This window comes from Sus scrofa, chromosome 15 (assembly GCF_000003025.6).
Source record: "Sus scrofa isolate TJ Tabasco breed Duroc chromosome 15, Sscrofa11.1, whole genome shotgun sequence".
In the NCBI taxonomy this organism is placed as follows: Eukaryota; Metazoa; Chordata; class Mammalia; order Artiodactyla; family Suidae; genus Sus; species Sus scrofa.
In genome coordinates, this window is record NC_010457.5 from 68,875,786 (window position 1) to 68,890,533 (window position 14,748).

At 35.3% G+C, this 14,748-nt stretch overlaps 1 protein-coding gene across 2 annotated transcripts in view; it reads right to left on the reverse strand.

Moving 5' to 3' along the window:
• FAP (fibroblast activation protein alpha) overlaps positions 1 to 14,748 on the reverse strand; it is a 71,136-nt gene that overhangs the window by 44,505 nt on the left and 11,883 nt on the right. For both annotated transcript variants that reach the window (XM_005671884.3, XM_021074900.1), the window contains exons 3-9: positions 10,932 to 11,030; positions 9,496 to 9,590; positions 8,534 to 8,608; positions 7,038 to 7,090; positions 3,122 to 3,194; positions 2,303 to 2,423; positions 1,277 to 1,431 (exon numbers count right to left, since the gene is read on the reverse strand). In XM_005671884.3, coding sequence (XP_005671941.2) covers positions 1,277 to 1,431; positions 2,303 to 2,423; positions 3,122 to 3,194; positions 7,038 to 7,090; positions 8,534 to 8,608; positions 9,496 to 9,590; positions 10,932 to 11,030 — 671 coding nt within the window. The remainder of the gene's footprint in view (positions 1 to 1,276; positions 1,432 to 2,302; positions 2,424 to 3,121; positions 3,195 to 7,037; positions 7,091 to 8,533; positions 8,609 to 9,495; positions 9,591 to 10,931; positions 11,031 to 14,748) is intronic.

Consider the following 14,748-nt stretch of genomic DNA (forward strand, 5'->3'; position numbering starts at 1 on the left):
TGTCTAAGGAATTGTCCAGGTTTTCCTCAGACCTCCATGTTTTACTCTGAGGTTTAGATGGACTTTCTGCTTCTTTCAAGTTGTCTCACTTCTCAATTCAATGTCAGATGTTTCAGCAACTTCAGCCTTCAAAGAAACATGAGAATTTGGGTCCCAACTTCTCTGCCAGTAACTGTCAGTTACCCTCAGTTCTGAGTTTCTTCATCTCTTCCTGCTCCCTACAACCTTCTAAAGATCCAAGTTCTTTTACATCTTTTGGGTTCCAAGTATCACACCTCTCATTTCCAAAAATCTCCAGCTTTCAGACTTTATACACAGCCCTTGAAGGATCTCCTGCCTAAACCCTTATTTCCTACCCATTGCCTTCTCTCAAATGACTTTAACATAAATTTTAGACTATCTGGAATTTCTATTTCTCTCACTATGGCCCCTTTGGCTTGCTTTGGAATCCACTTATGTGCATGCACATCCATCCCATCTTTATCAAATGTAGGGTCCCATTGTATCCATCTATTACACTGTTCTCCTTGGCAAGTAAAAACAAGAGTGACTTAAGAACAAAGAACTATATTCTAAAATCATTTCCACTCCTTTTATAGGAGAATTTCTGATCTTAGCTCCTTTCAGATTTCTTGTCTAAATTAAATTAGGACACCACATTTCTTCACTCGGATCTGGTCACTTTTCTCTTGGGTATACAGATAGCCTCTCTTGAGACATGGGGCTGCATGTGAAGTATGTAAGATAAGAATTCTAGGATGTTTATACAAGGAAGTTTGGGCTCACGCCATCTCTAATTCCCTCAAAGAAGAACCTCGCCTCATAAACTAAATCTACCTTGGATGTCCAGAAAAGACCATAACTCACTCCTCCTTTTACCCGACAGGGACATCACATTCGACATGTTAATTTCCCATTCTAGTTCGCATTTACATGAGAATTCAAGAGGGAATTGCAAAGCAGAACTTTACCCTGAATTTGGAGCTTGAAATATGAAAAAATTAAAATTAAGTTAAGCTGTTTTTCCTCCATGATCTAGACCATATGTTTTTCAAAGACTCTGCAATGGATTTTGCAGAGACGACTTCATCCAGCACAACCAGATGTCCAAAGGAACAGATGTCCACATAAATAATAGAGCACAGTACAATGTTTGCCTTACAATGCACAAGGATAAAAAGCTCTCCAAACTTGTTGATCCCACCTCTATTCATGGTTTGGTTGCTCATTTTGACACCAGGGAAATGGAAGCACCTACTAAAAATATTCCACATACCTTTGGGTATGGAATATTTATTGTTCTTGGATATTGTTCATCACCATAATAGGAATAGGCAATAACTGGTATCTCTGTATCATTAAATTCTGCATATGCCAAAAATCTTCCATTAGGAGACCACCAGAGAGCATATTTTGTAGCAAGCATTTCCTCTGAAAAATAAATACTAGCATATCAATTATAATTATGACTTACTCTTAAAATCATTGTAAATACTTGAAAATACATTGTATACAGCCACTTATTAACCAAAATTATTTATTTTATGTAGATGTGGCATATGTCATACTTCGGTTATCAAAAGAGAGATAATCTAGGTTTAGAGGAATAATTTAACCTTATATCCCATATCAGGAACTGACATTAGTCAGAAATGTACTTTTTAAAACAAATAATAAAAATCTTAACAAAAATTTATTTTTCCTTTTAGGGCAGCTTCTCACTTTTACAGTCACCTACACTAGCCAAAACAAGGAGAACTGTAATTATACTCCTGAGTGACATAAATTTGAAAGCTGACTTTCTCTCCTGGGAGTATTAAAAAAAAAAAAAAGTTGATTCAGTTATATGTCTTTTAATAAAGGCAAGGACTAGAAGACCTTTTAAAGTCCAATTAAGTCCTACATGACCCAGAAAGAGGACACAATCTACAAGAGTATCTAATACTAAGAATATTTTCCTGTAAAATAATATAGACAGTTAGCTTTGGGAAAAAAAGATTTATTTCGCAAGAGAAAAACAAACCTGAGAAAATGTACTAATACAACATCTAAGGACCATATACTTCTTGGAATATAAATTATTACTACTACTTTGTAATGTTCATGAAGATAAATTCTACCAGTCTGATAACAAGATTTTGTTCTTTTAGAACATGCATGTGCTGTTCATAACCTGATAACACCTTTCAGAAATGCCAACATTCATCTCAGTAACATATCGCTCATGGAAATGTTACTAGATGTGTGTGGTTATTTTCAATTAAAAGACTAATGGCAGCAGTAAAAAAAGAATACAGTGTACCTTCATAAACCCAGTCTGGGATTCCATTAAATATTTTATTTTCTTTTCCATTATATGTTATTTGAAAAGGTGGGTCTTCTGGTCTTTGTTTCAGGTAGATGTTGTTTTGATAGACATATGCCTAGAAGTGGTGGTAAGTTAGTTAATAAGAAGAAATTTCATAAGAAATATGATAAAGCCTGCATATTTGTGTTAATTAGTCACCTAGTACCTTTAAAAGGAGTGATAATCCAGATACAAAAAGACTCACAACTAAGATATCATTTTAATAGATCAAAACCCCAAACGATTCACGTTAACATGATTTTTAATGTAACATAAACAGCATTATTTTAAAACCTATCTATTAAATAAAGAATAAAGTCTGCTATTATTTTAGTTGCTTTTTTCCCCAAACAAATAATTATGTAAATTGACAGAAAGTCAAATAAATCTCTGAATATTAATAGCTAGCCAGATCTAATCTTTATTTAGAGTCCTTAAATAAGAGCTTGGACAAAATTTCATGTTGTCTGAAGCTAGTCTGGGAAACTTGTGAAAACCATATTTTTCCTGAGCTTTCTGGCACAACGCATTCTGGCTGAGTATAAGGATAAAGTTTTTGACTGCGATATTTAAAGAAGTCTATCCATGAGCTTGAGATTTTGCGGAATTCTCAGATGGGTTTCAATTTATCAAAACTCTTCCCGTTTTTAACCACTGAAATAGTCATGAATGTATTTTTTTTTTCTTTCAGGCAGGGAAATTTAACAAAGGCCAAATTCAAATGGCTCCTCTTTTATTTAAATGATTAAACACTTCTATAATTTAAACACTTACTAATTTACTCCCAACAGGAGACCAGCACAAATACTGAATTGGACGAGGAAGCTCATTTCTTGTTATAAATTCTCTAGAAGAAAAGAAATAAAGAAAATAAATAAATAAATATATAAACTTTACTTTTCAATGCAAATAATAGGTTTAAAAAGAAAATAAACAAACATAAAAACAAAGGATCATTTTCTCTGCTTCTTCTAAACCTAATGGAAAGAATATGACAACCTGGGGCTGCACATGGGGTGGTAGTTCCAATTCTTCACTACACTAGTTACTTACAGGTCATTTGCCTTCTTTGGATCTCAGTTTTCTGACCTTTTATATTGAGATGAAGTGATTAAAGATTTATAGACGGAGAAAGTGGGACAGTCTCTATAAAGTACCAAATGGAACCCCCCTCATCTTATAGAAAATAAACTTGAGGTTAAAGAAATGATAGGACTTTTAAAAAATCATGTTGCTAGTTCTTGGCAGAACCCTCATTACACTCAAGTCTTTTAACCCTCAGGACTGTAAAATTTATACATACCAGGCTGAGATGGTCGCTGAAGTGCCTTCCAGCTCTGAAATGCTATAATTGTGCTGAAGTTTAATATGTACTCTTCCACATTTTCATTCACAACCCCCCTTTCTGTGAATGCATATGCATTTCAAATTTTGGAGAATAAGATGCCATTTGACAATCTCCCCAGGGATCTGACTTGAAATCAGAAAAGGAAAGGAACATCTGATCTCAAGCTAAACTGAAAAACAGATCATATACTGGGCAGTATGCCTTGGCTTGAAAGTCCTCCACCCATGGGGAAATTTCAAATATACTATTGGCCAAAAATCTCACTTTGATGCTTGGAGTCGCCCTGCAAATACACAATTGACTGACTCGCACCATGGAGCTTTTGTAGTTCTTCAACAAGAATGCATTCAGATTTTTACAAGAAGCGTTAAAGAGTTGCAGGATGACATGCTCAAATTTTGACTGTTATCTTCTTGAAGATAGTGTTAATAGTTTCATCAAGAATGCTTTCATGGAGATGCAAAACAAGACCTGCCTCCAAGGTAGACTCCTTGTCCGCCCCCCTCCAAAAAAAAAAAAAAAAAAAAAAATCTTCAGCCTGCACCTAATATATGCTTGACATTTCTACTTTTCCCATTCCTTTAAAGTTTGGACACCTGTGAAGACTTGTAACACAACATTACTCTGATTTAATTTTTTAGGTCAGGCAGTATTAAGCCTAGTAAACAAACAATGAAGGAACAAGGCACTAGGCAGATAAGCTTTGATTGGAGAAAAAAATGATGTCCCTGGAGGAAGGAGATCATTGGTGCTGCAGTGGGAGTCCTGATTGCTAGAGGGTGATTTATGAGCATCAGGCCCCTGGAAGGTCCAGAACAGATCAAAATATGAGGGCACAGGCAAAAGAATAACCCAGAAGAGAAGACGTTTGTGCCTGGTTTACAATTCTGTCTCAAACGACTGTCCAGGTTACCTGTAATTCTGCCATAGGGTTCTATATACCATGGAATTATTTATGTGATCATGCAGTCAGTGCCAATATGACAACCTCAGGGCACAGCCTCTTCATGGCTAGCAAGTCGCCATAGCTGCCACTGTCTATGTTTTCTTAGTAATTAGCAGATTGAGAGAAAGTGGAGGAGGGTGTTTTATAAAGGCAGTCATCTCTGCAGTGTTCCTTCATTTGCTTGAAACCAGAACTATCTTCATTTTCTCTGTGGTATATTTTAATAAAATCCTCACACGCATATAGAAGACTTGGAATTAGTAATATTCAGTCTTACCTTGAATCTCAACAAATTTATCATTCTTCACTCCCTAAATTATGGTATAATTTACCTAACAAAAAACCAATCTGGGAAGTTAGACAGTGGTGCAGGAAAACAGACAATGGTTTGATTAGATTCACTGCACAAAAGTTAAATATTTAAAGTTATTCTAGACCATAAACCTCATACAAACTATAATTTAATTATTAGCGGTGCCATCTTTTTGGTGAACCTCCTCCATACAGGTAGGATTTCAAAATGATTAAAAAGAAAAACAAGGAAAGGATTAAAGCCTTAGGAAGTTCTCCTGAAAGTGTGACATTTCCACTTTACTACTCTAAAGGTTTCCTGAGAGCAGGTTTGGTGCCTCAAGCTCATTTGTGGCTCCCCTCATGTGCTTTTCACCAGTAGGTGCTCAAAAAACACATGTTGAATCTGGTAACAATGTGGATACAGAGAAGAGAAAAACTCAGAACGCATAGATCTACATTACAAGGCAGTTCCTATCAATTTGACAGTTTAAGAAGATCAGAATTATTCTTTTCTAAACATTTAAAAGAAGCGCAGATAGTTTTTTTTTAAAAAAACAATTTTGTGCTCCTGCTAGACAAAAGAAGAAATAGACCATAAGATTTTTCAATACCTCTTCAAGCCATATAATTATTTTCCCTTTTATATAACAGCAAATAGGATATCACATTAAGATGAGTAACTAAACCACTGCATTGTCCATATTTAGAGTGATTTTTCTAAAGTGCAAATCTGATCACATCATTTCCTATTTAAAACCATTAAGTGATTATTGTCATCAGAAGGAGATTTAAACTCTTAATAGTTTCCTCATTATTATTTGGCCCATGATTTCTGGACTCAACTCCTTCTCAACCTTACACCATCTCCTACCAGTATACATGCCCTCCTCCAATTTCAACTCAGCTGAACTACTTTGAGTTTCTTGAACACTCTGTGCTTCCCTTCCTTTTCGACTTTTACATGTTGTTCCTTTTGCCAGGAATTCTCTTCCCCAGTCCTTTGTCTACCTACTCATTCATTTTTTTTTTCACTTAAACTGTAAATATTTCAGATAATTGGACAAAGAAAATAATGTAAAAGATGAAAATTTAGCCTCTAAATTGAAAATATATTAATATTCTGCATTTTAAAAAACAATTTCTGGGAGTTCCTGTTGTGGCTCAGTGGAGAAGAATCTAACTAGTATCCATGAGGACACAGGTTCAATCCCTGGCCTCACTCAGTGGACTAAGCATCTGGCATTGCCTCATGAGCTGTAATGTAGGTCGAAGACACAGCCTGGATTTGGCATTGCTATGGCTGTGGTGTAGGCCAGGGGCTACAGCTCTGATTCCATGCCTAGCCTGGGAACCTCCATATGCTGCAAGTGTGGCCCTAAAAAGACAAAAAAGAAAAGATTTGTTTAATTTTTTTTTTTTTTTTTTTTTTTTTTTGTCTTTTTGCCATTTCTTGGGCCGCTCCCGCGGCATATGGAGGTTCCCAGGCTAGGGGTCTAATTGGAGCTGTAGCCACCGGCCTACGCCAGAGCCACAGCAACAAGGGATCCGAGCCAAGTCTGCAACCTTCACCACAGCTCATGGCAACGCCCTGGGTCCTTAACCCACTGAGCAAGGGCAGGTATCGAACCCGCAACCTCATGGTTCCTAGTCGGATTCGTTAACCACTGCTCCACAACAGGAACTCCTAAAATTAATTTAAATTAAATGCTGCTCCCTCCCTTCTGCTTCCTTCCAGCGAGGGACCCACTCTCCCCAAGATTATGTATCATTCCTCTGCATGTTTGTATACCTTTGTACATATATTTACTTATATAAATTATATATTTATAATTTGGTATTCAAAAGTAGGGAAGATGTATTGTATATTAAAATGTAGGATATTAGTCAAATAAGAAGAGGTGAATATACCAAGGAAGTATTTCTTTGAATTTCTTAAGTTTTATGGAGATATATATATATATGTATATATATATATATAACAAAGAGGTAAGAAACTAAGATCAGAAACAATACAGCACAGTCTTAATATCAAATCAGAGACTGGAATGAAAAAAATTCTGCATGAGTTTAAGTAGTGTTAAAGAACAGACATGAAGTTTTACCCATTCCTAAGGTCATAGATGTGATATGTTGCTGTGTAAGAGTATCTCCAAAGCTGTCAGGAAAAAGATAGGCAAAGACAAATCATGATTCTTAAAAAGCTTAGGTCAATAATGTATAACAAATAGATCACTCAATTCAAGGTTCAGAATTATAAAAAGACTTATTTTCACAAGGCACCAGGAAAGACATGTTTCAATTTGAAATGAATCTCATTTAAAGAGTTTTTCTGTGGACTTTTGTGCTGTTCATCCAAATTCCAGAACTAATCTCAGCAGTGATTCAACCCTCACTCCATAAAAAGCATATCCAAAGACATTTCTTAGTATAAAAAGCTTTTCTCTGACACACTCTATCCTAAAAAAATGTTCCCTTTATGCTTTACCTTGATTGAAGTAAAACCACTACAATTTCAAGTCCCATAAGGATTACCCTGCACCTAGATAGTTATTATAATAACACCCTTTACCATTAGTTGAGAGAATTTCATTCAAAATAGAGTTTTGTTGCAAAGTGTTTGCTTTTTCTTTGAGAGTAGTTTTTAAATAATGGAAATTGAAAAAAAATAAATGAGGCATATAGCTTACAATTCCTCCTGGAAAAAAAAAAAAAAAAAGAAGAAGGAAAAGAAACTGCTCTTTTCTCCTGAAGTTTATTTGTATTGTGGTTAGTGAATAAAGCAAGAATTATTTTGGATTCTGTTTCTTAAAGGGCTTTTGAACACTTGGCAAAGAAGTTCCAGCAGGTTAAAATATGTCTTTCTGAAGATCACTGGTGACCAAATCTGGTCCACTGGAAAATAATCAGCTGTCTGAACAACTAGGGAGGGTCAAGCTTGGTTTTTCACTGCATCTTCAGGGAGTTTTACATCTCAAGTAGAATATGAAAAATAACATCTAAAATAAAAGACTCTTGATCAAAAAGTAATTATTAGTAGTTGAATTGGATGGTAAATTCTGCCTGTTTTCCAGCATAAGTAGAAAAAGTAAGGGATTTATCTTTCCTCTACAATTTCCCTTAGGACAGGGAAATTATGTGGAATAACTCCTACACTAGGCTTTCAAAGATAGAGCTTTAAACTCTGGTCTACCAATGACTGTATATTATCTGCCTTGAGCAAGTGAGTTCAATAAGCTATGTCTTGATTTTTCCCTTTTTCAATAATAATAAACATTAACAAGGTTAAAATATGTGAGAATTAACTAACAATTTATGATGTCAAATAGCTTTTTTTCTTATGAATATCAGTGCTCCCCAAAATAAGTTTTTTCCTCAAGAGGAAAGTAGTTTCTACTGCTTAATGATAACCAGACAAGAATGCCAAATTCTGAATTATTTGTATATGTTTATGTTATTCTTTGGGAGCTAAGCTAGAATTGCATTAATTTCTTAAATATTTAGAGATAAAGATAGACTCTTGCATCCTCTTACTTCTATAAAACAGTCTGTGGGCTAGTAAAAGATACAATCAGATAAACCCAAATTAAAGAGTCAATACCTTTGAATAATCACTTTCTAGATATGCAAATTGCCGATCAGGTGACAAACCATAACTTGAAGCATTCACACTTTTCTGAAATTATGAAGAAGTTGATTAGAATACAGAAAAAAATAAGAGTCACACAAATTTATAGTTCTAAAAGAACATTATGTCACTGATATACTCCCAGTTATACTTTCGAAGCAAAAGTTTAGGAAGTGCCTAATGTATACACAGAATTCACTACACATTTAGAGGATGTGACAAAAAAGATATACTTTGTGATTTCGAGAAGCTTATAATGTTAAACTTGTAAATCAATAGCACACTCAAATTTACAAAGTTTTATAGAAGAGATACAATTTTAACACTGCAAAAGTATTGCAGAAGAGGTGAGAGGCTTATTGGTTGCACAGAGGTGGAGAATATCATCCTTGCTTGACTTTAAAAGGTTATGAGGCTCTTGAGGGCAGAGAAAGTAGGTGGTCTGAGAGTCCAGAATAGGATGTGTCTGTGTACCACAGTACCAGTCTTTGAGTATTTATTGAGCACTGTCCTAAGCACTTTTTAATGTTACTTCATTTGATTCTTATACTAACCCAAGAGGTATTATTATGCCTACTTTACAGAGGAAGAAACTGAGGTACAATGACAATGGTGTATTGTGGAACTTTACCCAAGGCTCCCTAACTAGTGAATGACAGAGCCAGAATCTGAACCTCCATTCGCCTGACTGTAAGAACTGAGTTCATACCTCTTAGCTCACACAATACTAGTTCCACAGAGGAAGAACTATTTTAGATGATTTAGAGAAGGCAAGGATAGTAATCTAGTGTAACTAGAAGAGTCAGAGGAACTGTGGTTAGGGATGGAGCTGAGAAGGCAGATTGGGTCCAGATGAGGTGCTAGGAGTAGACACCATGCCTTGGTCAGTGAAGAGCTGGCAGAGGTTTTTGAGGAAGACAGTGTTGGATACATACCATGGTGGTATTACTCAAAATGGTATATGATTCTCCTGTTTCAATATTATAGAATATGACATTATCATCTGTAGATTGATGAAGATATTCTTGTCCTTTAAACAAGAAGGAAAACAAAACTAGAAATGATCTCTTTTAACAGGAAATACATTTATAACAAAGAGAAACCTCTCCTATTTCACAGACTGACTTTGTTATTCCTCTCTGTCCAGTACATAGGGCCTTGTCAAATTTAAAATAATAAGTAAAAAAATAACAAGTTGATAGCAGAAGGGAGGAGAGTATGCTTTTTTCCCTGTTTACAGAAAAATGCCATATTTGAGAGTGGCAGCCCTATTCTAAGCAGTTCAGGGCATTTATGAATAAATTTGAGTTGTCTCTGTGTTACAAAGTGGATATACTAGTTTAAAATTGTATGTTTTTTTTTTTTTTTTGTCTTTTCTAGGGGGTTGAATCAGAGCTGTAGCCACCGACCTATGCTGGAGCCACAGCAACGCAACTCCTGTATGAGTTTTGTGTGTTTTTTTGCAATAAGATATATATATATATATATATATATATTCCTCTTTTTTGAAGGCAACACCCACAGAACATGGAGGTTCCCAGGCTAGGGGTCAATTTGGAGCTACAGCTGCCAGCCTACACCACAGCCACAGCAACACAGGTTCTGAGCCACATCTGCGAACTACACCACAGCTTGTGGCAACGCTGGATCCTTAACCCACTGAGTGGGGCTAGGAATCGAACCCATATCTTCATGGATACTAGTGGGATTCATTTCCACTGAGCCATGACAGGAACTCCAAAAACTGTGTATTCCATTTGGGTTGTGTTTGATTTAGTTCAAACACTATTTTACATGCATTTAATTTTGTAAAAAGAAAAATGAAAAAAATTCAATTTTGTTTTAGTGGCACTTTAGATATAAACTCATATCATAAACGATTTAGTTGCTCTTACCATTTGTTTGATTAGACTTGTCTGACCACATGCTATTTTGAAAAACCTATATGCAGATATCAATTTTATGACCCTTAAAGGATTTGTTGTCAGGGCAGGGTTTGTTCATTTCTCAAATTATCTAGATTAACAATGGAATTTCTCTTTTGGTAAAATTCTCACGACCTCTTCTAAATAGGTGCTATTTCCCATTCTGAAAAGCTATACCATATGCTCAGCTTATTCTAACAATGCATTCTCAGATTCTACTGTTCTGCTAAAATTACTATTGGTGTTATTATTATTGGGCAAATCCAGTCTAAACAGTTCTGTTAAAAGTTCTTTGATCGCTACTTGACTTATCTAAATAATTACTCTTTTTATCCATCTCAGCTGAGATGGCTTTGGTTACCACAGTGACTTCTTGACACTAAAAGCAAAAACAAAAATCATACATTATAAAAAGCTCTCAAAAAGTGAAGAAATAATTTACTTACCCGAAATCCAGTTTGGAAAAAATGTTTTATAAGAAAATGTCCCATTTAAAATATCCTTCAGTGTGAGTGCTCTTGTTTTACTTCCTTCAGAGTTAGGAACTTTGGGGGAGGAGGAAACATACTATTACTTAAAAGAAGATTATAACGCAAATAAATGTTTCATCTGTTATTTCTCATATAATGAAAAGATCTGCCACTGCTAAACCCTTGTTTAACTCGTCTTAATAACTTTGAGAATTATTTCCTTTTTTACAGGCATGCTAATGAGGCTTAGAGAGATAGTTTGATTGCCCGGAAAACAACACTGGTGGGAAAATATTGAGGAGTATGGAGGGGACTATGCTGAGCAGTGGGGACAATATTCTTCAGGCAACGAAGAGTTGTCAGTGGTTTTTTGTTTATTTGTTTTTCTTTTTTGGGCCACATTTGCAGCATGTGGAAGTTCATAGCCACAGCAACGTGGGATCCAAGCCATATCTGCGCCCGATGATGCCACAGCTTGCAGCAACACCAGATCCTTAACCTACTGAGTGAGGCCAGGGATCACACCTCATGGGTACCAGTCAGGTTCTTATCCCACTGAGCCACAGCAGGAACTCCAAAGAGTTGTCAGAAGTTTTTAAGACGGAAGATGATACTAGGTTCCAATAAGTCTAGGCCTTGCAAATTAGGATTGCCGACTTGCAATCTAGGCTTGACTAAAAACTTGGTCTTTAAGCAGTTCATTGTAGTTTCTCACATATGCTTGGCTTGGGTTTCTACTGATTTATTAATGATATATTTTAGCATCCAGTTTGGTCCTATGGCCTCAGCCAGAATCCTTACCTTCAGACATCTCATGAGAGACATTAATTAATTTAGATAGCTTCTTATCCAAGCCAGAGATTTTTATAAGGAGAAAGTGAACCAGAAGAAAAGAAAACCACATCATTTATATAAATGATCTTGGAAATTCCAGGAGTAGAGGTTTTCCATGTGAAAATTAACCCAGTGTAGCTCACAAACCACAAACAAATTCCACCTATATTTGAACTCTCCATAACAATGTTATGTTTCGAATGTGGTTCTGTTCTCAGAACAAATTCATTATAGAGACCTGCAACAGTCAGATATACCAGAAACTATGGCAACCAGCTTCTGACACTTCTTCACATCCATATTCCTGTTGTCCATCCTGCCTGTCTTACCCCTTCTCCAGGCTTTCACTTATAGAACCAAAACTTAGGAGAGTGTCCTACACCTTGAAGAGCATATGTGAATCTGGTTAATGCTCGTGTAAAAATAAAACTGTCAAAGATATGAGCTGTAACTTTAACTTCCTGCTAAACTCTTCCACAGCTTTCCATGACTCTCAAGATAAAGACCAAAAATGTTAGTCTGGACTATAGACCCTACCTGGTCTGGGACGGCCTACCTCTTCAGCCCCTTCTTGCCCTTCTCTCACTACTTTCCACTCCAAACATGGTAGGCTTTCTGTTCCTCAAATACTGATCCCTTTCTCCAGGGCTACTGCACCTCTCTCCCCTCTCTCCCTTCTCTGTATAACTACTCTTCAGCTTTTAGGTCTCACTGCAAGGGTCATTTCCTCTGAGAAGCCCTTCCTGATCCCCTGGTTTAGGTCTGGCTCCTTTGTTACACATCACCAAAGACCAGGTTCCCTTTTGTAAGAGCATTTCTCTTGGTTTAGAATGTTGTACATATTGGAATGATTATTTTATTCATATTTCTCTGCCTCCCACTGTATCCTCAGAACAACCACCATAAGGCCAGGAACCATGTCTAGTTTTGCTCACCATGACATCCCTACTGTTTAACACATAATAGGCATTTAATAAATATGTGTTGAATGAATGCATACATGAAATGAAGGATTGATGGATGAATGGAAGAGATTTATCCCCTCTTCCTTTATAGAATGATTCTACTACTAATTCCCTGTATGACATTGTAAGTCAACCTCTGGCATCACAGCTTACTCACCTGTAATGTAAAGGGCTGGATTAGAAAATACCTTCCAGTTCTACCACATGAGATTTTGAAATGTGATATACAACATGCTCTTTTAACTTTATAATCCCATAAATGTAAGGCCATATGATAAGGTCCAGTTGACCAACTGGATAACAGCATCTTCTGCTATTTTAACTGATTGACACAGTATATTCACACTGTATCTGCACTCCTGATTAGGACCATGAATTATTTTCTTAATTTTCTAAGAATTTTTCTGGTAGCTGTAAGAACATAAATGGCTAGTGAACCCCCTTGCAACCAGATATTAAATACTTCATAATATTAAGTTATTCTATTTAAAAAAAATCATCTTTGTACATTCTCTTTGAATCCTAAGTTCTACATGCCATACAATTATTCCTAATGAAAGTGCTTCTATTTACTTAAACACTCTTGTGCAAAATTTATATCACTGATTTTATAATTCCCATTCAACGAATAAAAGACCATTTTACTAAAATAGCATTAGGATAACTGCTAAGTAATTTAATGCAAGTTTATTTAACTCTCTTAAGAGCAAATTGCAGTCTGCTTCTAATGTAGTCAAAAGGAAATTCTAAAACGATTTGCAGTGCAAATTATTTTCCTTTTGAGATATATTTAATTGGTGTCTACACAATCCTGGACATAAAGATGAAAAAAATTTAGTTTAGTGAATCTCTTTATTGTGAATACCAAAAAAACTAGGTAATTGTTTAAAAAAACTTTTTTGATTTTAATTCAATAAATGAATATAATGTTGATACCTTTTGTCTAGCATAAATAATGCTTTGATTATTTGTGTAGTAGATAATGACTTGTGTTGTAGATATTCCTTTTTATATATCCATGCATATAATTTTCCTTACTTGCAATTATGCTTAATTGAGAAATTATCAGCTATAATTACTCTTCATTTTTATAGAAGGTTAAATTAAGTGAGCTAATTCAAGTGAAACATTTAGCTCTATGCTTGGCAGTCAGTGTTAGCTTTTACTGTTATCATAGTTTATGAGTATTCTTCAAATAAATATTTTGATCAGTGTTTCCCCAACTAACTTGACCACTGGGACTTTTTTTTCTTTTTTTTGAATGTCTACTAGAATCACAGTATGGGAAAAGTAGTTTTAGAATAAGTTATCAATATATATAATTAAGGTTTACTTTTATTCCAGTATAATGGAATTCATCAGTTGTACTTGGAACATCTTTGTCGTCATAGAGCTCCATAACTGAACTTTTCCAAACATAATCATAAGTATAGTTAGTTAGTACTAATAGCACATATATGGATAAATAAAATGTATTAAAAAAGGAGTTTCAAATTATTTTTAAATACCTACTCATTTTCCTTTCTTATCACTGAAAGTAATGCTGATTCCAATCAGATTATTCAAAAAGATTTCAAGGATTAGTAATTTTACTCTTTTTAACCTCTAATTTAGATTATCCAGCAAAGTTGTGTAAGAGTACATTTCACATTACTTCCTAGTTACTCATTTATTTTAAATGGGTACATAGTAGCTATAAATGCCAATATAGAGAATTTAACATGCCATATTATGACTCAATACCTGTAAAGCAATTTTAAATATGTATTAATTGTACTAATAATTACTGTAATGATAATAAGCTTCACTAGTGTCCAAAAAGTGCAAGTGGATATACAGAACGCATCCAGAGGAGCCAGCTGCACTTACATGGAAATAGGGTTTGTGGGACTGATTTGGGATAGGTGATTACTCCTAACCTTACATGGGGTGTAACCAGGGTTCACAAGGTGTGATTATTCTGGAGTCAGGCTGGGCTCAGAATGATACCAAAT